The sequence below is a fragment of the Micromesistius poutassou genome (genome assembly GCF_964030765.1).
Source record: "Micromesistius poutassou genome assembly, chromosome: 2".
NCBI classification, from domain to species: domain Eukaryota; kingdom Metazoa; phylum Chordata; class Actinopteri; order Gadiformes; family Gadidae; genus Micromesistius; species Micromesistius poutassou.
In genome coordinates, this window is record NC_140272.1 from 13,915,049 (window position 1) to 13,938,763 (window position 23,715).

Genomic DNA, 23,715 nt, shown 5'->3' on the forward strand with positions numbered 1-23,715 from the left:
TGGGAAGGTGAATAACGAAGAAAAGTAGACTTCCATGCTTAACATTTACTGCAAAATGTCACAATTATGAAGGAATATATGGAGTGTATCTTTTAAAGAACCCGCCTGGTCCAAGTCACATGGTTAACAATGTCTGCAGCTCCCTGGTGGTGTAGTGGTTAGGACTCTGCGCTCTCACCGCCGCGGCCCGGGTTCGATTCACGGTTAGGGAACTCACCATTATTGGTGATGTCCAATCCAATTCAACCCACTGTTGATAACCAATGTCAAAGTATTCATTGGGAAGGTGAATAACGAAGAGACTTCCATGCTTAACATTTACTGCAAAATGTCACAATTATGAAGGAATATATTGAGTGTATCTTTTAAAGAACCCGCCTGGTCCAAGTCACATGGTTAATAATGACTACAGCTCCCTGGTGGTCTAGTGGTTAGGATTCGGCGCTCTCACCGCCGCGGCCCGGGTTCGATTCCCGGTTAGGGAACTCACCATTATTGGTGATGTCCAATCCAATTCAACCCACTGTTGATAGTCAAAGTATTCATTGGGAAGGTGAATAACGAGCAAAAGTAGACTTCCATGCTTAACATTTACTGCAAAATGTCACAATTATGAAGGAATATACATGATGTATCTTTTAAAGAACCCGCCTGTTCCAAGTCACATGGTTAATAATCACTACAGCTCACTGGTGGTCTAGTGGTTAGGATTCGGCGCTCTCACCGCCGCGGCCCGGGTTCGATTCCCGGTTAGGGAACTCACCATTATTGGTGATGTCCAATTCAACCCACTGTTGATAACCAATGTCAAAGTATTCATTGGGAAGGTGAATAACGAAGAAAAGTAGACTTCCATGCTTAACATTTACTGCAAAATGTCACAATTATGAAGGAATATATTGAGTGTATCTTTTAAAGAACCCGCCTGGTGCAAGTCACATGGTTAATAATGACTACAGCTCCCTGGTGGTCTAGTGGTTAGGATTCGGCGCTCTCACCGCCGCGGCCCGGGTTCGATTCCCGGTTAGGGAACTCACCATTATTGGTGATGTCCAATCCAATTCAACCCACTGTTGATAGTCAAAGTATTCATTGGGAAGGTGAATAACGAGCAAAAGTAGACTTCCATGCTTAACATTTACTGCAAAATGTCACAATTATGAAGGAATATATATGATGTATCTTTTAAAGAACCCGCCTGTTCCAAGTCACATGGTTAATAATCACTACAGCTCCCTGGTGGTCTAGTGGTTAGGATTCGGCGCTCTCACCGCCGCGGCCCTGGTTCGATTCCCGGTTAGGGAACTCACCATTATTGGTGATGTCCAATTCAACCCACTGTTGATAACCAATGTCAAAGTATTCATTGGGAAGGTGAATAACGAAGAAAAGTAGACTTCCATGCTTAACATTTACTGCAAAATGTCACAATTATGAAGGAATATATGGAATGTATCTTTTAAAGATCCCGCCTGGTCCAAGTCACATGGTTAAAATTTAATGCAGCTCCCTGGTGGTCTAGTGGTTAGGATTCGGCGCTCTCACCGCCGCGGCCCGGGTTCGATTCCCAGTTAGGGAACTCACCCTTCTTGGTGATGTCCAAGCAAATCCAATGCATCCACTGTTGATAGTCAAAGTATTCATTGGGAAGGTGAATAACGAACAAAAGTAGACTTCCATGCTTAACATTTACTGCAAAATGTCACAATTATGAAGGAATATATCGAGTGTATCTTTTAAAGAACCCGCCTGGTCGAAGTCACATGGTTAATAATGACTACAGCTCCCTGGTGGTCTAGTGGTTAGGATTCGGCGCTCTCACCGCCGCGGCCCGGGTTCGATTCCCGGTTAGGGAACTCGCCTTTATTGGTGATGTCCAAGCAAATCCAATGCATCCACTGTTGATAACCAATGTCAAAGTATTCATTGGGAAGGTGAATAACGAACAAAAGTAGACTTCCATGCTTAACATTTACTGCAAAATGTCACAATTATGCAGGAATATACGTGATGTATCTTTTAAAGAACCCGCCTGTTCCAAGTCACATGGTTAATAATCACTACAGCTCCCTGGTGGTCTAGTGGTTAGGATTCGGCGCTCTCACCGCCGCGGCCCGGGTTCGATTCCCGGTTAGGGAACTCACCTTTATTGGTGATGTCCAACCAAATCCAATACAACCCACTGTTGATAACCAATGTCAAAGTATTCATTGGGAAGGTGAATAACGAAGAAAAGTAGACTTCCATGCTTAACATTTACTGCAAAATGTCACAATTATGAAGGAATATATGGAGTGTATCTTTTAAAGAACCCGCCTGGTCCAAGTCACATGGTTAACAATGTCTGCAGCTCCCTGGTGGTGTAGTGGTTAGGACTCTGCGCTCTCACCGCCGCGGCCCGGGTTCGATTCCCGGTTAGGGAACTCACCATTATTGGTGATGTCCAATCCAATTCAACCCACTGTTGATAACCAATGTCAAAGTATTCATTGGGAAGGTGAATAACGAAGAAAAGTAGACTTCCATGCTTAACATTTACTGCAAAATGTCACAATTATGAAGGAATATATGGAGTGTATCTTTTAAAGAACCCGCCTGGTCGAAGTCACATGGTTAATAATGACTACAGCTCGCTGGTGGTCTAGTGGTTAGGATTCGGCGCTCTCACCGCCGCGGCCCGGGTTCGATTCCCGGTTAGGGAACTCACCTTTATTGGTGATGTCCAAGCAAATCCAATGCATCCACTGTTGATAACCAATGTCAAAGTATTCATTGGGAAGGTGAATAACGAACAAAAGTAGACTTCCATGCTTAACATTTACTGCAAAATGTCACAATTATGCAGGAATATACGTGATGTATCTTTTAAAGAACCCGCCTGTTCCAAGTCACATGGTTAATAATCACTACAGCTCCCTGGTGGTCTAGTGGTTAGGATTCGGCGCTCTCACCGCCGCGGCCCGGGTTCGATTCCCGGTTAGGGAACTCACCTTTATTGGTGATGTCCAACCAAATCCAATACAACCCACTGTTGGTAACCAATGTCAAAGTATTCATTGGGAAGGTGAATAACGAAGAAAAGTAGACTTCCATGCTTAACATTTACTGCAAAATGTCACAATTATGAAGGAATATATGGAGTGTATCTTTTAAAGAACCCGCCTGGTCCAAGTCACATGGTTAACAATGTCTGCAGCTCCCTGGTGGTGTAGTGGTTAGGACTCTGCGCTCTCACCGCCGCGGCCCGGGTTCGATTCCCGGTTAGGGAACTCACCATTATTGGTGATGTCCAATCCAATTCAACCCACTGTTGATAACCAATGTCAAAGTATTCATTGGGAAGGTGAATAACGAACAAAAGTAGACTTCCATGCTTAACATTTACTGCAAAATGTCACAATTATGAAGGAATATATTGAGTGTATCTTTTAAAGAACCCGCCTGGTCCAAGTCACATGGTTAATAATGACTACAGCTCCCTGGTGGTCTAGTGGTTAGGATTCGGCGCTCTCACCGCCGCGGCCCGGGTTTGATTCCCGGTTAGGGAACTCACCATTATTGGTGATATCCAATTCAACCCACTGTTGATAATCAATGTCAAAGTATTCATTGGGAAGGTGAATAACGAGTAAAAGTAGACTTCCATGCTTAACATTTACTGCAAAATGTCACAATTATGAAGGAATATATGGAATGTATCTTTTAAAGATCCCGCCTGGTCCAAGTCACATGGTTAATATTTAATGCAGCTCCCTGGTGGTCTAGTGGTTAGGATTCGGCGCTCTCACCGCCGCGGCCCGGGTTCGATTCCCAGTTAGGGAACTCACCTTTCTTGGTGATGTCCAAGCAAATCCAATGCATCCACTGTTGATAACCAATGTCAAAGTATTCATTGGGAAGGTGAATAACGAACAAAAGTAGGCTTCCATGCTTAACATTTACTGCAAAATGTCACAATTATGAAGGAATATATGGAGTGTATCTTTTAAAGAACCCGCCTGGTCCAAGTCACATGGTTAATAATGACTACAGCTCCCTGGTGGTCTAGTGGTTAGGATTCGGCGCTCTCACCGCCGCGGCCCGGGTTCGATTCCCGGTTAGGGAACTCACCTTTATTGGTGATGTCCAAGCAAATCCAATGCATCCACTGTTGATAACCAATGTCAAAGTATTCATTGGGAAGGTGAATAACGAACAAAAGTAGACTTCCATGCTTAACATTTACTGCAAAATGTCACAATTATGCAGGAATATACGTGATGTATCTTTTAAAGAACCCGCCTGTTCCAAGTCACATGGTTAACAATCACTACAGCTCCCTGGTGGTCTAGTGGTTAGGATTCGGCGCTCTCACCGCCGCGGCCCGGGTTCGATTCCCGGTTAGGGAACACACCTTTATTGGTGATGTCCAACCAAATCCAATACAACCCACTGTTGATAACCAATGTCAAAGTATTCATTGGGAAGGTGAATAACGAAGAAAAGTAGACTTCCATGCTTAACATTTACCGCAAAATGTCACAATTATGAAGGAATATATGGAGTGTATCTTTTAAAGAACCCGCCTGGTCCAAGTCACATGGTTAACAATATCTGCAGCTCCCTGGTGGTGTAGTGGTTAGGACTCGGCGCTCTCACCGCCGCGGCCCGGGTTCGATTCCCGGTTAGGGAACTCACCATTATTGGTGATGTCCAATCCAATTCAACCCACTGTTGATAACCAATGTCAAAGTATTCATTGGGAAGGTGAATAACGAAGAAAAGTAGACTTCCATGCTTAACATTTACTGCAAAATGTCACAATTATGAAGGAATATATTGAGTGTATCTTTTAAAGAACCCGCCTGGTCCAAGTCACATGGTTAATAATGACTACAGCTCCCTGGTGGTCTAGTGGTTAGGATTCGGCGCTCTCACCGCCGCGGCCCGGGTTCGATTCCCGGTTAGGGAACTCACCATTATTGGTGATGTCCAATCCAATTCAACCCACTGTTGATAACCAATGTCAAAGTATTCAATGGGAAGGTGAAAAACGAACAAAAGTAGACTTCCATGCTTAACATTTACTGCAAAATGTCACAATTATGAAGGAATATATGGAATGTATCTTTTAAAGATCCCGCCTGGTCCAAGTCTCATGGTTAATATTTACTACAGCTCCCTGGTGGTCTAGTGGTTAGGATTCGGCGCTCTCACCGCCGCGGCCCGGGTTCGATTCCCGGTTAGGGAACTCACCATTATTGGTGATATCCAATTCAACCCACTGTTGATAATCAATGTCAAAGTATTCATTGGGAAGGTGAATAACGAGCAAAAGTAGACTTCCATGCTTAACATTTACTGCAAAATGTCACAATTATGAAGGAATATATGGAATGTATCTTTTAAAGATCCCGCCTGGTCCAAGTCACATGGTTAATATTTAATGCAGCTCCCTGGTGGTCTAGTGGTTAGGATTCGGCGCGCTCACCGCCGCGGCCCGGGTTCGATTCCCAGTTAGGGAACTCACCTTTCTTGGTGATGTCCAAGCAAATCCAATGCATCCACTGTTGATAACCAATGTCAAAGTATTCATTGGGAAGGTGAATAACGAACAAAAGTAGACTTCCATGCTTAACATTTACTGCAAAATGTCACAATTATGAAGGAATATATGGAGTGTGTCTTTTAAAGAACCGGCCTGGTCCAAGTCACATGGTTAATAATGACTACAGCTCCCTGGTGGTCTAGTGGTTAGGTTTCGGCGCTCTCACCGCCGCGGCCCGGGTTCGATTCCCGGTTAGGGAACTCACCTTTATTGGTGATGTCCAAGCAAATCCAATGCATCCACTGTTGATAACCAATGTCAAAGTATTCATTGGGAAGGTGAATAACGAACAAAAGTAGACTTCCATGCTTAACATTTACTGCAAAATGTCACAATTATGCAGGAATATACGTGATGTATCTTTTAAAGAACCCGCCTGTTCCAAGTCACATGGTTAATAATCACTACAGCTCCCTGGTGGTCTAGTGGTTAGGATTCGGCGCTCTCACCGCCGCGGCCCGGGTTCGATTCCCGGTTAGGGAACTCACCTTTATTGGTGATGTCCAACCAAATCCAATACAACCCACTGTTGATAACCAATGTCAAAGTATTCATTGGGAAGGTGAATAACGAAGAAAAGTAGACTTCCATGCTTAACATTTACTGCAAAATGTCACAATTATGAAGGAATATATGGAGTGTATCTTTTAAAGAACCCGCCTGGTCCAAGTCACATGGTTAATAATGACTGCGGCTCCCTGGTGGTCTAGTGGTTAGGATTCGGCGCTCTCACCGTCGCGGCCCGGGTTCGATTCCCGGTTAGGGAACTCACCATTATTGGTGATGTCCAATCCAATTCAACCCACTGTTGATAATCAATGTCAAAGTATTCATTGGGAAGGTGAATAACGAGCAAAAGTAGACTTCCATGCTTAACATTTACTGCAAAATGTCACAATTATGAAGGAATATATGGAATGTATCTTTTAAAGATCCCGCCTGGTCCAAGTCACATGGTTAATATTTAATGCAGCTCCCTGGTGGTCTAGTGGTTAGGATTCGGCGCTCTCACCGCCGTCGGCCCGGGTTCAATTCCCGGTTAGGGAACTCAGCATTATTGGTGATGTCCAATCCAATTCAACCCACTGTTGATAGTCAAAGTATTCATTGGGAAGGTGAATAACGAGCAAAAGTAGACTTCCATGCTTAACATTTACTGCAAAATGTCACAATTATGAAGGAATATATGGAGTGTATCTTTTAAAGAACCCGCCTGGTCCAAGTCACATGGTTAATAATGACTACAGCTCCCTGGTGGTCTAGTGGTTAGGTTTCGGCGCTCTCACCGCCGCGGCCCGGGTTCGATTCCCGGTTAGGGAACTCACCTTTATTGGTGATGTCCAAGCAAATCCAATGCATCCACTGTTGATAACCAATGTCAAAGTATTCATTGGGAAGGTGAATAACGAACAAAAGTAGACTTCCATGCTTAACATTTACTGCAAAATGTCACAATTATGCAGGAATATACGTGATGTATCTTTTAAAGAACCCGCCTGTTCCAAGTCACATGGTTAATAATCACTACAGCTCCCTGGTGGTCTAGTGGTTAGGATTCGGCGCTCTCACCGCCGCGGCCCGGGTTCGATTCCCGGTTAGGGAACTCACCTTTATTGGTGATGTCCAACCAAATCCAATACAACCCACTGTTGATAACCAATGTCAAAGTATTCATTGGGAAGGTGAATAACGAAGAAAAGTAGACTTCCATGCTTAACATTTACTGCAAAATGTCACAATTATGAAGGAATATATGGAGTGTATCTTTTAAAGAACCCGCCTGGTCCAAGTCACATGGTTAATAATGACTGCGGCTCCCTGGTGGTCTAGTGGTTAGGATTCGGCGCTCTCACCGTCGCGGCCCGGGTTCGATTCCCGGTTAGGGAACTCACCATTATTGGTGATGTCCAATCCAATTCAACCCACTGTTGATAATCAATGTCAAAGTATTCATTGGGAAGGTGAATAACGAGCAAAAGTAGACTTCCATGCTTAACATTTACTGCAAAATGTCACAATTATGAAGGAATATATGGAATGTATCTTTTAAAGATCCCGCCTGGTCCAAGTCACATGGTTAATATTTAATGCAGCTCCCTGGTGGTCTAGTGGTTAGGATTCGGCGCTCTCACCGCCGTCGGCCCGGGTTCAATTCCCGGTTAGGGAACTCAGCATTATTGGTGATGTCCAATCCAATTCAACCCACTGTTGATAGTCAAAGTATTCATTGGGAAGGTGAATAACGAGCAAAAGTAGACTTCCATGCTTAACATTTACTGCAAAATGTCACAATTATGAAGGAATATATGGAATGTATCTTTTAAAGATCCCGCCTGGTCCAAGTCACATGGTTAATATTTAATGCAGCTCCCTGGTGGTCTAGTGGTTAGGATTCGGCGCTCTCACCGCCGCGGCCCGGGTACAATTCCCGGTTAGGGAACTCAGCATTATTGGTGATGTCCAATCCAATTCAACCCACTGTTGATAGTCAAAGTATTCATTGGGAAGGTGAATAACGAGCAAAAGTAGACTTCCATGCTTAATATTTACTGCAAAATGTCACAATTATGAAGGAATATACATGATGTATCTTTTAAAGAACCCGCCTGTTCCAAGTCACATGGTTAATAATCACTACAGCTCCCTGGTGGTCTAGTGGTTAGGATTCGGCGCTCTCACCGCCGCGGCCCGGGTTCGATTCACGGTTAGGGAACTCACCATTATTGGTGATGTCCAATCCAATTCAACCCACTGTTGATAACCAATGTCAAAGTATTCATTGGGAAGGTGAATAACGAAGAAAAGTAGACTTCCATGCTTAACATTTACTGCAAAATGTCACAATTATGAAGGAATATATTGAGTGTATCTTTTAAAGAACCCGCCTGGTCCAAGTCACATGGTTAATAATGACTACAGCTCCCTGGTGGTCTAGTGGTTAGGATTCGGCGCTCTCACCGCCGCGGCCCGGGTTCGATTCTCGGTTAGGGAACTCACCATTATTGGTGATGTCCAATCCAATTCAACCCACTGTTGATAATCAATGTCAAAGTATTCATTGGGAAGGTGAATAACGAGCAAAAGTAGACTTCCATGCTTAACATTTACTGCAAAATGTCACAATTATGAAGGAATATATGGAATGTATCTTTTAAAGATCCCGCCTGGTCCAAGTCACATGGTTAATATTTAATGCAGCTCCCTGGTGGTCTAGTGGTTAGGATTCGGCGCTCTCACCGCCGTCGGCCCGGGTTCAATTCCCGGTTAGGGAACTCAGCATAATTGGTGATGTCCAATCCAATTCAACCCACTGTTGATAGTCAAAGTATTCATTGGGAAGGTGAATAACGAGCAAAAGTAGACTTCCATGCTTAATATTTACTGCAAAATGTCACAATTATGAAGGAATATACATGATGTATCTTTTAAAGAACCCGCCTGTTCCAAGTCACATGGTTAATAATCACTACAGCTCGCTGGTGGTCTAGTGGTTAGGATTCGGCGCTCTCACCGCCGCGGCCCGGGTTCGATTCCCGGTTAGGGAACTCACCATTATTGGTGATGTCTAATCCAATTCAACCCACTGTTGATAACCAATGTCAAAGTATTCATTGGGAAGGTGAATAACGAAGAAAAGTAGACTTCCATGCTTAACATTTACTGCAAAATGTCACAATTATGAAGGAATATATTGAGTGTATCTTTTAAAGAACCCGCCTGGTCCAAGTCACATGGTTAATAATGACTACAGCTCCCTGGTGGTCTAGTGGTTAGGATTCGGCGCTCTCACCGCCGCGGCCCGGGTTCGATTCCCGGTTAGGGAACTCACCATTATTGGTGATGTCCAATCCAATTCAACCCACTGTTGATAACCAATGTCAAAGTATTCATTGGGAAGGTGAAAAACGAACAAAAGTAGACTTCCATGCTTAACATTTACTGCAAAATGTCACAATTATGAAGGAATATATGGAATGTATCTTTTAAAGATCCCGCCTGGTCCAAGTCACATGGTTAATAATGACTACAGCTCCCTGGTGGTCTAGTGGTTAGGATTCGGCGCTCTCACCGCCGCGGCCCGGGTTCGATTCCCGGTTAGGGAACTCACCTTTATTGGTGATGTCCAAGCAAATCCAATGCATCCACTGTTGATAACCAATGTCAAAGTATTCATTGGGAAGGTGAATAACGAACAAAAGTAGACTTCCATGCTTAACATTTACTGCAAAATGTCACAATTATGAAGGAATATATTGAGTGTATCTTTTAAAGAACCCGCCTGGTCCAAGTCACATGGTTAATAATGACTACAGCTCCCTCGTGGTCTAGTGGTTAGGATTCGGCGCTCTCACCGCCGCAGCCCGGGTTCGATTCCCGGTTAGGGAACTCACCATTATTGGTGATGTCCAATCCAATTCAACCCACTGTTGATAATCAATGTCAAAGTATTCATTGGGAAGGTGAATAATGAGTAAAAGTAGACTTCCATGCTTAACATTTACTGCAAAATGTCACAATTATGAAGGAATATATGGAATGTATCTTTTAAAGATCCCGCCTGGTCCAAGTCACATGGTTAATATTTAATGCAGCTCCCTGGTGGTCTAGTGGTTAGGATTCGGCGCTCTCACCGCCACGGCCCGGGTTCGATTCCTAGTTAGGGAACTCACCTTTCTTGGTGATGTCCAAGCAAATCCAATGCATCCACTGTTGATAACCAATGTCAAAGTATTCATTGGGAAGGTGAATAACGAACGAAAGTAGACTTCCATGCTTAACATTTACTGCAAAATGTCACAATTATGAAGGAATATATGGAGTGTATCTTTTAAAGAACCCGCCTGGTCCAAGTCACATGGTTAATAATGACTACAGCTCCCTGGTGGTCTAGTGGTTAGGATTCGGCGCTCTCACCGCCGCGGCCCGGGTTCGATTCCCGGTTAGGGAACTCAACTTTATTGGTGATGTCCAAGCAAATCCAATGCATCCACTGTTGATAACCAATGTCAAAGTATTCATTGGGAAGGTGAATAACGAACAAAAGTAGACTTCCATGCTTAACATTTACTGCAAAATGTCACAATTATGCAGGAATATACGTGATGTATCTTTTAAAGAACCCGCCTGTTCCAAGTCACATGGTTAATAATCACTACAGCTCCCTGGTGGTCTAGTGGTTAGGATTCGGCGCTCTCACCGCCGCGGCCCGGGTTCGATTCCCGGTTAGGGAACTCACCTTTATTGGTGATGTCCAACCAAATCCAATACAACCCACTGTTGATAACCAATGTCAAAGTATTCATTGGGAAGGTGAATAACGAAGAAAAGTAGACTTCCATGCTTAACATTTACTGCAAAATCTCACAATTATGAAGGAATATACGGGTATATAATATAATATATAATATATCTGGGTCCAAACCTAACGAACACACCACATATTCAAGAGGGTCATGATGACCCTCGAGCCCCCCTATCAGTCTGCGGAGAACACTCTGCCACAGCTAGATGGCGAGGACACACATATCACACAGAAAAACAACACAACAGTAGAAGTAGAACCTCCACGGAGGCGAAGCTACAGACGACCTCAGCGCTGTTAGGGGACGTTCAACGGGAAGGTGAATAATGAAAAAAAGTAGTGTTATCGTAGCTAGGATTTAGCTCTTTCACGACCACAGCCCAGGTTCGATTCCCGGTCAGTTAAAACCCATCTATGTCGAAACTTGCTTTAACAGGTAGTTAATATTTATAAGCACACAATGACTGGAGTGCAAACAAATATCTCAACAGAAACAGCTGACCCTAAATACGATGGTTATCCACAATCATTGGAGCATGTTTAATCAGCAAATAGATTTGACCTGATTACGAAATCTGTAGTCAGTTTTACGGTTCATTATCCAAATTGACCAAGAAACCCCAAGTGAGCTGCCTGTAAGCTGCACTGACCAATTAATGACCCCACCATTGTCAAACATTGACTCAAGACTACGTCCTAATGTTCAATTACCATACAGATCTCTGGTGATCTAGTGGTTAGGATTGAGCGCGTCCTCTCGTAATAATAGAGGAAGTCAAAAATGTGATCTATACTGACTATACTATACTATACTATACTGACTATTCGATTCACAATTGTAACAGAAACAATAACGTTGTTTCATTGTATTAACATAATGAATCAATTGAATCATGTCTTTTGTAACGTAATTAACTCACTCTTCACTCTTATTCCAATTCACTCTTATTCCAAAATAATCTAATAAACATGACTTGGTTTGGACTGATCGAAAACTATTCTATAATCCCCCCATCTAGAACACACTAACTAACTAACTCAGAACTTGTACAACAAGGGAACATTTACTGAAATGGTTCAGTTAGCATACAGCTCCCAGTTGGTCTAGGCATTGGGATTTGGCACTTTCACCTATGCGGACTGGCTTCAATACCCGGTCAGGCTACGTTTTATTTATACCACTCATCCATCCCGGACAGCTTTAATCCAGAAACAACCCAGATAGCAAAAGACAGATAATAACGATTAACTTTGTGTGAGCAGGTTCCATGTCCCCACTCAGAACAGAAATAACTACTGTAGGTACAACGTAAATTCAGACACATACTGCGCTATTCATGGCCCAAACACCCTGTCTTAAAACCCCTGATTTCACCCTCTCGCGACTGGTGCCGTGTCAAGGATTACCTACTCATGTTTGTTTATAATAAAAGCCCAGATAAAACGATTGCCATATCCAAGCTTAAAACAAAAAAAACTAAAACAATATTTTATATTTAAATGTGCAATTTCTCATGATGGAAGTTAAAATATTCAGGAGTAGCATCCGTAGAAAAGATTGGAATGGACTGTGTCAGATATATATATAGTATTGCTTTTCACCCTTACCGCCTTCCCCTTCGCAGAAAGAGCTCCTCCCTACCTTTGGCCCGTCCTGGGGAATGTGAAGGCGATGGAGAACATGCTGGGAGAAGGCCCTCAACATCCCCTCTGTGTGACACTCAGAGATCTGGAACACAAGCACAAGCCTCTTTACATTCATTTATAGACAGATGCATGGATTGAGAGTCAAACTGTAACACGTTACATTGTAAGCTCGACACGCATGCACAAACAAATGTTTTCAGAGACCGAATCTGGTCAGGATGTTGGCGTGAATGGGGGAGTGGCTTAATTGCGGATGGTGAGCTTGATAATGTAAAGGACATACATAATATGTCCTTTACCTCATTAAATATACATCACATATGTACTCGTGGATGTCGGGCTCTGCCTCCCACAGTGAGACTGGGTTTGTCATCAGAGCAACAGGGCTGTCAGTAGGAATCCTGGGGAACACCTAATACAGTGAGGGCATGACAGCGGAGTCTGCAGCGCCACTGTACGGCCCCATGTTCACCGATTCAAATCCCAGACGTGTATTACTTCCCCCTAGTGCCACTGCTATGAATACATGCAGGACTATAAACATGACACAACCAGAGGCAGCAATAATGAGCATCTACTATAAACCCTAGCGATCAATATTTCACAGCTCAAGGCGGGAGCCCCAGGCCTTCACACATTTAGATGATGTCAGCTTTACACAAAACACCTTGGAATTAACATTTAAATGACATGACCAGCAGTCAGAGGTTTTAAAAACATTGGATAAATAGTTGCCCCCAAAATTGCCTGTTTATGGCCAAACAAAACAACGGTCGGAAACAGGGAAGAAAGCAGTGTAGTCAATTATATGTTTGATATAGAAGTAACACAAATCCTGGGTTACTGGGTTCAAAGCAAATGTGATAAATGACAACATACCATGTATCTATATAAATGTATAAATGCAAGTCATTTCTGTCTGTCTGTCTCTCTCTGTCTCTCTCTCTCTCTGATAACTTACCAAAGGAGTATTGTAAAACAGACCATATCTCATCCTGGGGAGGAGCGAAAAGATGGCGTCTTTGAAGCACACCTACCAGTAGGAATAGGGAACAGGATGATTAGCAATTGTTTGTGTGTGTGTTATGAATAGGAAGTAAACTGTGCAAAGATTACCCATTGGTAGTCAATGTAATACATCATATTGAAGTGTTACAATAACAATAAGCATAAGCTTAAGCATAAGTCCTTGTAAACGTGACCACTAGCTCTGAATCACTGAAATACTGTCAAAGAACTCAACCAGATGTGTCCTTACCCGTTTTGAATCATAGGTCTTCAGATGGATGATGTCATAGTCAGAGAAGGCTTTCCATGTTTCCGGAAACAGATCTCCATACGCATGAAAACTCTGAAAAGCATTGTTCAATAGACAATAAATATCGAAAGTTATACCAAGAAGTCAAAATATGTATACACCACCCCCCTCGGTCGTGCATCTCAGTCACAAAGCAACCACGTTCTGAGTAAGTGGCCTGTAACTGCCATTTCCTCTGCATCAGAGCTGGCCTGATGCAGTTTATTCAACAGCCATCCTGATGCAGTTTATTCATCAGCCATCTTTAACAAAGCCTGAGTCCCAGGGGAGAGTGTGAGGGACCCACCGTGTCCCACATGAGGAGGTTGATGTCTCGGCTAAAGGAGTTGTTGATGTGCTGGGAGACGTACAGGTTGACAAAGTCACAAAAGTGGTGGTACATGTTCACTCCTACAAGAACAAAGAGACATAATGGGTTTCCACATGCAACTGGATGTGAGCACTTTACACATTGAGCGTACATAAATGTACAAAAATAAAGGAGAAGTACAGTATAATGTACACCCATGTATAAAAAGGCACCGTGCTTCCAGTTTGATTTCAAATCCAAAAGCTACACCGTAAGGTTGTGTGTTTGAATATGTTATGCAATATGCCCCAGTATCAGAACTAAACCCCAGAGATCAGGAGGTGTGTACCAGCGTCCAGCTTCATGAACACAGTGGGTTTTTCAATGACCAGGTCACAGAGCCCATCGTCTATGGGCTGGAGGTCCAGCTCTGTGTACGTCTGCAGCTCTGCATACCTTTAGGATAGGGATCATATAGAGACAGAGATTAGTTACGTTTTGCTATAAACTGTACAGACAAGAGATGGATGATACTGGACCGGCTCGACATTTAGATTATAGTCGGGCTACCCACTTGAAGGTGTGGGTTTAACTGATGAACCGCTGGACTTGAGTCGATGCGACCACAACACACACAATTTTGGTGCCAATTTGGTTTGAGATTAAAATTCTGTATAATGTGATTGATTCGTATAAGAGATTTGGGTCGTTTCAGACGGATGAAACCACAAAATGTTATCCCAGATGATGAACTAATAATTATAAGTAATTAATTACAACAGTAATAATAATAATCATAGTAATTAGTAGTAGTAAAAAACTAAAAATAATAATACTTTCATAAAAAATGATTATAAGATCCTGAGGGACCAAAAAATAATAATAATAATAATAATAATATATATATAATGTAAAAAGGGTATGTGCAATAAGCAAGCGCTTCAACCTACACCTTTTCGGTCAGTACCTTTATGTAATGTCAATGTATAAATTAAGACATCAACTTTGTTTTTGTTTTATTGTTTTGTTTTTTGTGTTTTTAACTTATGGCATGTATGCAATGTTGTGTATATATGTGATCGAAATAAATAAACTAAACTAAACTAAACTATGAACTCAAGTTTGATGTTCAATGTTTTTGCTTCCTAATCTCAAACGCTCATTGAGAGCCAATTTACCTCAGATCAGTCTTGTTAACACATTGGACAAGTTTCACACACATTTCCCCAAATACCACATGATATTAGGAAAAAAACTTGATCAGCCATATAATAGTGTGAAACTTCCAAACGTCCAATATCATGTTTTTAGACCAAGACCATTCAAAAAGAAATCTGACCTACCTCAATGAGCCATTTGGTTTTGAAAGAGAATAACTTCCCGACGGTGCACTTCAGCTCAACATTCATTACCCTTTCTAATCAGGCTTGCTATATATTATATTTAAGTAGACTTAAATGTGTGTTGACTTTCACATGAGAGTCTGAAAAACTTTCAACAGGATTCCGCGTCAGCATTGTATTTGTGTATTCTATGGAAAACTATTTCCCCTTTTACACATGGTAATGCTACTACAAGGCCAGAACTACACTATCAACTCAAAATTAGGGAGGGAAAAGCACTGACGAGCCAGCCAGGAGTCGAACCTGGAATCTTCTGATCCGTAGTCAGACGCGTTATCCATTGCGCCACTGGCCCCCTATAAAACCTTCCATACAATGGGGCTGTCAGTGCATGTCAGGCCCTCCCAGCAGGTGGGGGCCCACGAGGACTCCTGCCCCTCCCCCCATCAGAGCAGAAAAGTGACTGGTGAAAAATAAAACTAGCTCATCTACCTATAAATCAAGGAATCTCAGTATGTCCCTTGAATATCTCTAGAACAGTACATCTGGTCTGCTTTCCACTTGGCGTGTGTATTGCTGGAGACCCCAGGAAGTGCAGTGTCGACTTATTTTGACACACGACACGTTCAATAGTAATAAACTCTGAACAAAACAAGCAACCAGCGTCACACAAATCAAATTGTGTATGTTTACAATATCAACTTCTGACCGCACCACTCTCCAATGTAACTCAAATTGTGTAACTTTGTCATATACTGACTTATAACACTAATATAGCTAAATAACGTTGTTAAGTATCAATCAATAAAATGAATGGCCTCTGTGTGTGTGTTTGTATGTATGTCATTCACATATCTCGACATCTGTTCATCTGATCTACTTCACACTTGGGCCGTGTATTGCCGGGGACCCGAGGAAGTCCATTGTCTACATATTTGGACACAAGGCACGCTATTAATAAACTTTTAACAAAACCAAAAACAAGCGTGCCTCTGTGCAGCAGCGGGGGGTGGGGCTTCCGGGCTCTGCAGCTCAGCAGTCCACTGTACTTGGAGTCTCTGTATGTCTGTATGTCCCGCAGTTCCCATCGATAACCGCTCAGTCAATTGTCTTCACAGTGGACGGGTGTATTGCTGGTAAAGGTAGTGCAGTGCCCACCAGGAAGTTCTATGACTCAGTAGCTCTGGAGAAAGCTGCAAGCAACAATACGGGAGGCCAAGCAGACGGCCTGTTCCGAACAAGCACGTTTTGAACAGAGACTGTACTACTGTACTAGTATTTAGAATGAAGTAAATGACAATGGGACACAACATACTTTAAATCTCTGGGTTCCATTCATTTTTGGTTTCCAGAAAGTGTTTTGACAAATAGGTTTTATTGTTTTTGAGAGTCAAGACTATCTGGTAAATAAAATTACAAAATTACACTTTCTCTCTTTAAGGCAAGAAAACATTTTATGTCTATTAACACCACTTGTTTTTTCTCTTTGGCTGTTGCTATGCAAGTTTCCTTTGTAGTCATTGTACTAAGTCATTGCAAAGCAATTGTTCAGAATTAACATACAAAAGAGGTGATGATATGAACTGACCTATTTGGCAACACCACAACATTGTATGATAAAAAGTTTCAAATGTGTGTTGCACTGAGAGAGGCAAAGAGTGCCATTTGAAGACCGATTCCAATGCAAACATTGGCTTCCTCTTCAGGAATGATTCATGATTCAGTTATGCAGACTAATTAAGAACCAAGAGTCCTACATCCCACCTATTCTAAGTCACATGTTTCCAGCTCTCTACAGCACCTTGAACAGCTCCCTGGTGGTCTAGTGGTTAGGATTCGGCGCTCTCACCGCCGCGGCCCGGGTTCGATTCCCGGTCAGGGAATGAGTATTTTTGCAACTTCCTACATAATGGTTTACTATTCTGAGAGATTTATACAAAATTTAATTTCAATTCTTGTGTAAATCTTAGGTAACACACTAAAAACTAACAGTCAGAAGTTAAGAGATGTTAACCTATACATCTCTTGACAGTACATAAACATATCTTGACTGTACATGACTTTAACCAGAATAACTAAGTACCTGAAGACCAAAGTCTCAGCAAATTCACTTTTTTGAACATTTTTTGAATTTCTAACATGCATGATCCACTTTATTCCTGAATTGTACAGATTGAGGGTGGAGTATCCTAGCTCAGTTAACTTGGACAGTATTACATCACACATTATGCCTTCTTCGCCAGCTGTCAGCACGTCACACATTCTAAAAAAAGAGTGCATTGACCATATTCACTCAGGTCCCTGGTCGTCTAATGGTTAGGTTTCTGCGCTCTCACCACCGCGGCCCGGGTTCGATTCCTGGTCAGGGAACTCAACGTTACGTGTCCTTATCCAAACTGGCCTTCCATATATCCCTCTTATACAAACCTAACTTGAACAGCTAATGTTAAGTGAAGTCTAAAGTGAGAATTGCAATTGAAACAGATTATTTACATCAACCAACAAATCCCAAAATCATGTAGTGGAGCTTGTCTCAGCAAATTCAGATTGACTTAAATATAAGTTATTCGAAAATTATCACAAATTTCTCCCAGAAAATGATTTTGACCTGACTTGAATATAGTCGAGTGATCAACTTGATCTTCCAAATTAATTCAGTGAAAAACACACATACAAACACAAAATTGCTGCAGGTTAGTTATGCAGACTAATGAATGACCAGTCCTCCATCAGTCCATCAGTCCATCAGACCAGTCCTAGAAAAACCTCTGAAAGACATAAATAGTTAACTATTGTTATTCTACAAGCTTCAACTAGTATATACAAGCGTCAACTAATAGTATGTCAATGTCATTATACACTTTTTAGTGTTCATGATCCCATATTAAAACATAGATTAATTCAGTCTTTATCTGTCAAGTTGAATGTATAACTCTGCATGATCCACTATATTCCTGAAGTTTACAGAGTGAGGGGGGAGTATCCTAGCTCAGTTAACTGAGACAGTATTACATCACACATATCCCTGTCTTCTCAGCTGTCAGCATGTCACACATTCTAGACAAACAGTGCACTGGACCTAAATCTTCAGGTCCCTGGTGGTCTAGTGGTTAGGATTCGGCGCTCTCACCGCCGCGGCCCGGGTTCGATTCCCGGTCAGGGAACACATCTTTATGTGTCCTTATCCAAACTGGCCTTCCATATATCCCTCTTACACAAACCTAACTTGAACAGCTAATGTTAAGTGAAGTCTAAAGTGAGAATTGCAATTGAAACAGATTATTTACATCAACCAACAGATCCCAAAATCATGTAGTGGAGCTTGTCTCAGCAAATTCAGATTGACTTGAATATAAGTTATTCGAAAATTATCACAAATTTCTCAAAGAAAATGATTTTGACCTGACTTGAATATAGTCGAGTGATCAACTTAATCTTCCAAATTAATTCAGTGAAAAACACACACATGCAAACACAAAATTGCTGCAGGTTAGTTATGCAGACTAATGAATGACCAACTTATGAATGACCAGTCCTCCATCCCTCCAGTTTCTGGTCTAATGGTTGATGACCAGTGGTTGGGATTTGACAGTCACGTAGCCAGTCCGGGATCAATTCCCCGTCAGAGAAATCAACATTATGTTACTTTCTAAATAATGGTTTCCTATCCTGAGAGATTTATACAATGACTTTTCAGCCAATTCCCAATTTTGGTAGAAAAACCTCTGAAAGACATAAATAGTTAACTATTGTTATTCTACAAGCTTCAACTAGTATATACAAGCGTCAACTAATAGTATGTCAATGTCATTATACACTTTTTAGTGTTCATGATCCCATATTAAAACATAGATTAATTCAGTCTTTATCTGTCAAGTTGAATGTATAACTCTGCATGATCCACTATATTCCTGAAGTTTACAGAGTGAGGGGGGAGTATCCTAGCTCAGTTAACTGAGACAGTATTACATTACACATATCCCTGTCTTCTCAGCTGTCAGCATGTCACACATTCTAGACAAACAGTGCACTGGACCTAAATCTTCAGGTCCCTGGTGGTCTAGTGGTTAGGATTCGGCGCTCTCACCGCCGCGGCCCGGGTTCGATTCCCGGTCAGGGAACACATCTTTATGTGTCCTTATCCAAACTGGCCTTCCATATATCCCTCTTACACAAACCTAACTTGAACAGCTAATGTTAAGTGAAGTCTAAAGTGAGAATTGCAATTGAAACAGATTATTTACATCAACCAACAGATCCCAAAATCATGTAGTGGAGCTTGTCTCAGCAAATTCAGATTGACTTGAATATAAGTTATTCGAAAATTATCACAAATTTCTCAAAGAAAATGATTTTGACCTGACTTGAATATAGTCGAGTGATCAACTTAATCTTCCAAATTAATTCAGTGAAAAACACACACATACAAAATTGCTGCAGGTTAGTTATGCAGACTAATGAATGACCAACTTATGAATGACCAGTCCTCCATCCCTCCAGTTTCTGGTCTAATGGTTGATGACCAGTGGTTGGGATTTGACAGTCACATAGCCAGTCCGGGATCAATTCCCCCGTCAGAGAAATCAACATTATGTTACTTTCTAAATAATGGTTTCCTATCCTGAGAGATTTATACAATGACTTTTCAGCCAATTCCCAATTTTGGTAGAAAAACCTCTGAAAGACATAAATAGTTAACTATTGTTATTCTACAAGCTTCAACTAGTATATACAAGCGTCAACTAATAGTATGTCAATGTCATTATACACTTTTTAGTGTTCATGATCCCATATTAAAACATAGATTAATTCAGTCTTTATCTGTCAAGTTGAATGTATAACTCTGCATGATCCACTATATTCTTGAAGTTTACAGAGTGAGGGGGGAGTATCCTAGCTCAGTTAACTGAGACAGTATTACATCACACATATCCCTGTATATTACTGCAAAATGTCACAATTATGAAGGAATATACAGAATGTATCTTTTAAAGAACCCGCCTGGTCCTAGTCACATGGTTAATAATCATTACAGCTCCCTGATGGTCTAGTGGTTAGGATTCGGCGCTCTCACCGCCGCGGCCCGGGTTCGATTCCCGGTCAGGGAACACACAATTATGTCTCCTTGTCCACACTGGCTTTTCCTATATTCCTGCTACACAAATATAACTAGACAGCTTATGTTTAGTAAAGTCTGAACAGAGAAATGAAATTGAAACATCCTTCTCTAGTTCAACCAAATTCCAAAATCATGTAGTTGAGCATGACTCAGCCAATTCAGATTAAATTTAATGAATAGAAATATAAAATTAACTCTGGATATTATGTAAACCTGACTTGAATAAAGTCAGGTAATCTACTTCATCTTCAGTCAAAATCTCACACACATAAAGTTGCTGGCAATCAGACAACAACGAATAGTCCTAAATCCTACCTATTCCAAGTCACATGATTCAATCTCTAAACAGCTCCCTGGTGGTCTAGTGGTTAGGATTCGGCGCTCTCACCGCCACGGCCCGGGTTCGACTTCCGGTCAGGGAACTGGCCATTTATGTCTCCTGGTCAAACCTGGCTTTCCATCTATTCCTCTTATGGCACATTTCCACTGGAGGTCAGTTCAGACTGCAAAGGTGCGGCACAAGTCTGGTTTCCATTGCCAAAAGTGGGCGTGATCCGGACTGAGCCGTGTACTTGTCTCGCAGTACACCTCCGTTGGAGTACTGAGAAGCCTGAAAGGGTGCCGGCAAGTTCGAGCTCAATAGAAATTTCAGAACAGCTGGATTCATATCTGGACTTTATTTTCTTTTTGACCATTTTGTGTATATTTTCAAGGGGAAATTTCAAAGTTCTCATTTACAAGTGTTTTCTTTTGGAGAGAAATTATGAAGAAATGCATCATGTTTTCAAACTCAAAAATAATCGTTTGAATAATCGAGATTTCAATATTGACCAAAATAATCGTGATTATGATTTTTTCCATAATCGAGCAGCCCTACCGCACCCTCACTACTGGGCTGAGGCGTGCTGGGTCCGAAGCGTACCCGCTGGTGGAAATGCACCATTACACAAATCTAACACAAACAGCTTATGTAAACTGAAGTCCGAAATTGCAATTGATGGTTTCCTAGATCAACTCAACATGTAGTAGACCTTGTCTCAGTTAATTCAGATGGAATCAAAAATATTTAAAAAAATTATTAATATTACAAATATTAACACAAATTTCACTCCAGAAAGGATGTTGGGTGATCAACTTGATCTCCAAACTAAGAAGTGAAAAACACACATATGCACACACAAGGTTGCTGCCAGTCAGTTATGTGGAATAATAAAGAATCAATTGCCCTACATCCCGCCTACCCTAGGTCAGATGGTTGAAGTACTCACCTGCCTGGTGGTCTAGTGGGGAGGATTCTGCGTTCTCACCGCTACGGCCTGGGTTCGCAAACTCCCCATTATGTCTGCTTTTTCAAAAATTAAGAACAAATAGTCCTATATCCAGCCAATGGTAGGTCACATGGTTGAATCAAATTTCAGCTCCCTGGTGGTCTAGTGGTTAGGATTCGGCGCTCTCACCGCCGCGGCCCGGGTTCGATTCCCGGTCAGGGAACTAACCTTTATGCAACTTTCTACATAATCTTATAAAACGGGTGGCTTAAATCAAGCGATCTGATTGGTTCCAAACTGTTGTATATTGAGCATATACATACAGCTATGACGCCTGTTCAGTTTACAGAGTATTCAGTATCACTCCGCACCTAACTTCAACTGTTGTTTATTTATATATAAAAGCAATAGCATAGTTCACTGAAGCCTAAAAATATGTTGATTGCTGGAGAGGGTGGAAATGTTGTAAAGCAATAGGCACACGGTGAGTGAACTCGATAGTAGGCTAAATTGCCAGCAAACCAAGCTACCGTCTCTAGTCTAGCCTTCTCTCTGAAGGACGCTACAGTGTGTTGCATAGCAACTGCAGTACACTTTGCAAGCAGCCAGGAGGGACTACTTTTTTGTATTTGTTAAAAAAAATGCTTTTCCGACTTTCTCACTTTTTCAAAACTGAGGGTGTCTATGACTTTCATTTCGCCATACTTACATAACCGTTTCATAAAAGCAATAGATCACTTCAGTCAGTGAAATGTGCTCATTATACTACAGTTAAGGGGGTCGCCGGACAACGCCCCTTAACTGTGGTATAATGAGAACAAACCACAGCCTGTCGTGATCTATTGCTTAAGTCTACTATCCTGAGATATTAATTTCAATTCTTGGGTAAATCTAGTTAACATACTAATTGAAATGCTAATATAACACTTATGTATCAGAAGTTTAAATATATTAACCTATACATCTCTTCACAGTACACAAACATCTCTTGACTCATAGAATAACTAAAAGTGCCTGAAGACCTACGTCAAATTCCCTTTTTTTTAACACAATTGTGGAATTTCTGTGCATCATCCACTGTATTCCTGAAGTGTAAAGATTGAGGGTGGAGTATCCTAGCTCAGTTAACTTGGACAGTATTACATCACACATATGCCTTCTTCGCCAGCTGTCAGCACGTCACACATTCTAAAAAAAGAGTGCATTGACCATACAACCTCAGGTCCCTGGTGGTCTAGTGGTTAGGATTCGGCGCTCTCACCGCCGCGGCCCGGGTTCGATTCCCGGTCAGGGAACACAACTTTATGTCTCAAATTCATGCAAAGGAACTTGACTCTGTAATACTTGACTCACTGTAGCCTTTCCTCTGACCATGTACCGGTGTAGCACTTTATGTAAACCTATTGTAGTGTCTTGTCCTAGCAACCTTTGTTGTACATACAGGGAATGGGTTAACCTTACAATTGTACGTGCTTGCCACTTGTTTCTATGATTATCTTTACTGTAGCGACAGAGATATATTGTTGTTTCTCTTTCTTCCGACAAATACATTTATTGTAAGTATCTTTAAATAAAAGCATCTGCTAAATGGCCTAAATCTAAACAATGTCCTCTGCCCCGTCTATTCGCTCATTGGTGGACTAGTGGTTAGGATTTGGGGCTCTTACCGCCGTGGCCTGCAATTGATCCCAGTCAGCGAACAGTGATATTGAACTTTCTCTTTTCAACACACAAACCATGAATAAGAATGTACCACCTGGGATGATCTTTCATTCATAGATAGGTCTAAAGTCATAGAATTGTATTTCATGGTGGTCTATCAATGAAAGGCGATGAAAGACT

The 23,715-nt window shown here is 41.7% G+C and overlaps 1 protein-coding gene and 22 non-coding genes across 23 annotated transcripts in view; 21 read left to right on the forward strand and 2 right to left on the reverse strand.

Annotated features, from left to right (window-relative positions):
• Positions 1-23,715, reverse strand: part of eogt (EGF domain-specific O-linked N-acetylglucosamine (GlcNAc) transferase) — a gene marked incomplete at its 3' end in the record, with an annotated part of 164,772 nt that overhangs the window by 137,660 nt on the left and 3,397 nt on the right. Inside the window, exons 8-12 of the mRNA XM_084463428.1 lie at positions 14,493-14,599; positions 14,141-14,244; positions 13,795-13,887; positions 13,498-13,569; positions 12,498-12,618 (exon numbers count right to left, since the gene is read on the reverse strand). Of these exons, the coding sequence (XP_084319554.1) occupies positions 12,498-12,618; positions 13,498-13,569; positions 13,795-13,887; positions 14,141-14,244; positions 14,493-14,599 (497 nt within the window). The remainder of the gene's footprint in view (positions 1-12,497; positions 12,619-13,497; positions 13,570-13,794; positions 13,888-14,140; positions 14,245-14,492; positions 14,600-23,715) is intronic.
• AC3HAE_009469 (transfer RNA glutamic acid (anticodon CUC)) lies at positions 414-485 on the forward strand. The gene has a single exon. It is a non-coding gene; the product is annotated as a tRNA-Glu (tRNA).
• AC3HAE_009470 (transfer RNA glutamic acid (anticodon CUC)) lies at positions 961-1,032 on the forward strand. Its single transcript has one exon. It is a non-coding gene; the product is annotated as a tRNA-Glu (tRNA).
• AC3HAE_009471 (transfer RNA glutamic acid (anticodon CUC)) lies at positions 1,785-1,856 on the forward strand. The gene has a single exon. It is a non-coding gene; the product is annotated as a tRNA-Glu (tRNA).
• On the forward strand, positions 2,068-2,139 carry AC3HAE_009472 (transfer RNA glutamic acid (anticodon CUC)). The gene has a single exon. It is a non-coding gene; the product is annotated as a tRNA-Glu (tRNA).
• Positions 2,914-2,985, forward strand: AC3HAE_009473 (transfer RNA glutamic acid (anticodon CUC)). The gene has a single exon. It is a non-coding gene; the product is annotated as a tRNA-Glu (tRNA).
• AC3HAE_009474 (transfer RNA glutamic acid (anticodon CUC)) lies at positions 4,034-4,105 on the forward strand. Its single transcript has one exon. It is a non-coding gene; the product is annotated as a tRNA-Glu (tRNA).
• Positions 4,317-4,388, forward strand: AC3HAE_009476 (transfer RNA glutamic acid (anticodon CUC)). Its single transcript has one exon. It is a non-coding gene; the product is annotated as a tRNA-Glu (tRNA).
• On the forward strand, positions 4,880-4,951 carry AC3HAE_009478 (transfer RNA glutamic acid (anticodon CUC)). The gene has a single exon. It is a non-coding gene; the product is annotated as a tRNA-Glu (tRNA).
• On the forward strand, positions 5,159-5,230 carry AC3HAE_009479 (transfer RNA glutamic acid (anticodon CUC)). The gene has a single exon. It is a non-coding gene; the product is annotated as a tRNA-Glu (tRNA).
• AC3HAE_009480 (transfer RNA glutamic acid (anticodon CUC)) lies at positions 5,999-6,070 on the forward strand. Its single transcript has one exon. It is a non-coding gene; the product is annotated as a tRNA-Glu (tRNA).
• AC3HAE_009481 (transfer RNA glutamic acid (anticodon CUC)) lies at positions 7,119-7,190 on the forward strand. The gene has a single exon. It is a non-coding gene; the product is annotated as a tRNA-Glu (tRNA).
• Positions 9,340-9,411, forward strand: AC3HAE_009482 (transfer RNA glutamic acid (anticodon CUC)). Its single transcript has one exon. It is a non-coding gene; the product is annotated as a tRNA-Glu (tRNA).
• Positions 9,619-9,690, forward strand: AC3HAE_009483 (transfer RNA glutamic acid (anticodon CUC)). Its single transcript has one exon. It is a non-coding gene; the product is annotated as a tRNA-Glu (tRNA).
• AC3HAE_009484 (transfer RNA glutamic acid (anticodon CUC)) lies at positions 10,464-10,535 on the forward strand. Its single transcript has one exon. It is a non-coding gene; the product is annotated as a tRNA-Glu (tRNA).
• On the forward strand, positions 10,747-10,818 carry AC3HAE_009485 (transfer RNA glutamic acid (anticodon CUC)). Its single transcript has one exon. It is a non-coding gene; the product is annotated as a tRNA-Glu (tRNA).
• Positions 15,769-15,841, reverse strand: AC3HAE_009724 (transfer RNA arginine (anticodon ACG)). Its single transcript has one exon. It is a non-coding gene; the product is annotated as a tRNA-Arg (tRNA).
• Positions 17,298-17,369, forward strand: AC3HAE_009487 (transfer RNA glutamic acid (anticodon CUC)). Its single transcript has one exon. It is a non-coding gene; the product is annotated as a tRNA-Glu (tRNA).
• AC3HAE_009488 (transfer RNA glutamic acid (anticodon CUC)) lies at positions 18,579-18,650 on the forward strand. The gene has a single exon. It is a non-coding gene; the product is annotated as a tRNA-Glu (tRNA).
• AC3HAE_009490 (transfer RNA glutamic acid (anticodon CUC)) lies at positions 19,536-19,607 on the forward strand. Its single transcript has one exon. It is a non-coding gene; the product is annotated as a tRNA-Glu (tRNA).
• On the forward strand, positions 20,523-20,594 carry AC3HAE_009491 (transfer RNA glutamic acid (anticodon CUC)). Its single transcript has one exon. It is a non-coding gene; the product is annotated as a tRNA-Glu (tRNA).
• AC3HAE_009492 (transfer RNA glutamic acid (anticodon CUC)) lies at positions 22,025-22,096 on the forward strand. The gene has a single exon. It is a non-coding gene; the product is annotated as a tRNA-Glu (tRNA).
• On the forward strand, positions 23,097-23,168 carry AC3HAE_009493 (transfer RNA glutamic acid (anticodon CUC)). The gene has a single exon. It is a non-coding gene; the product is annotated as a tRNA-Glu (tRNA).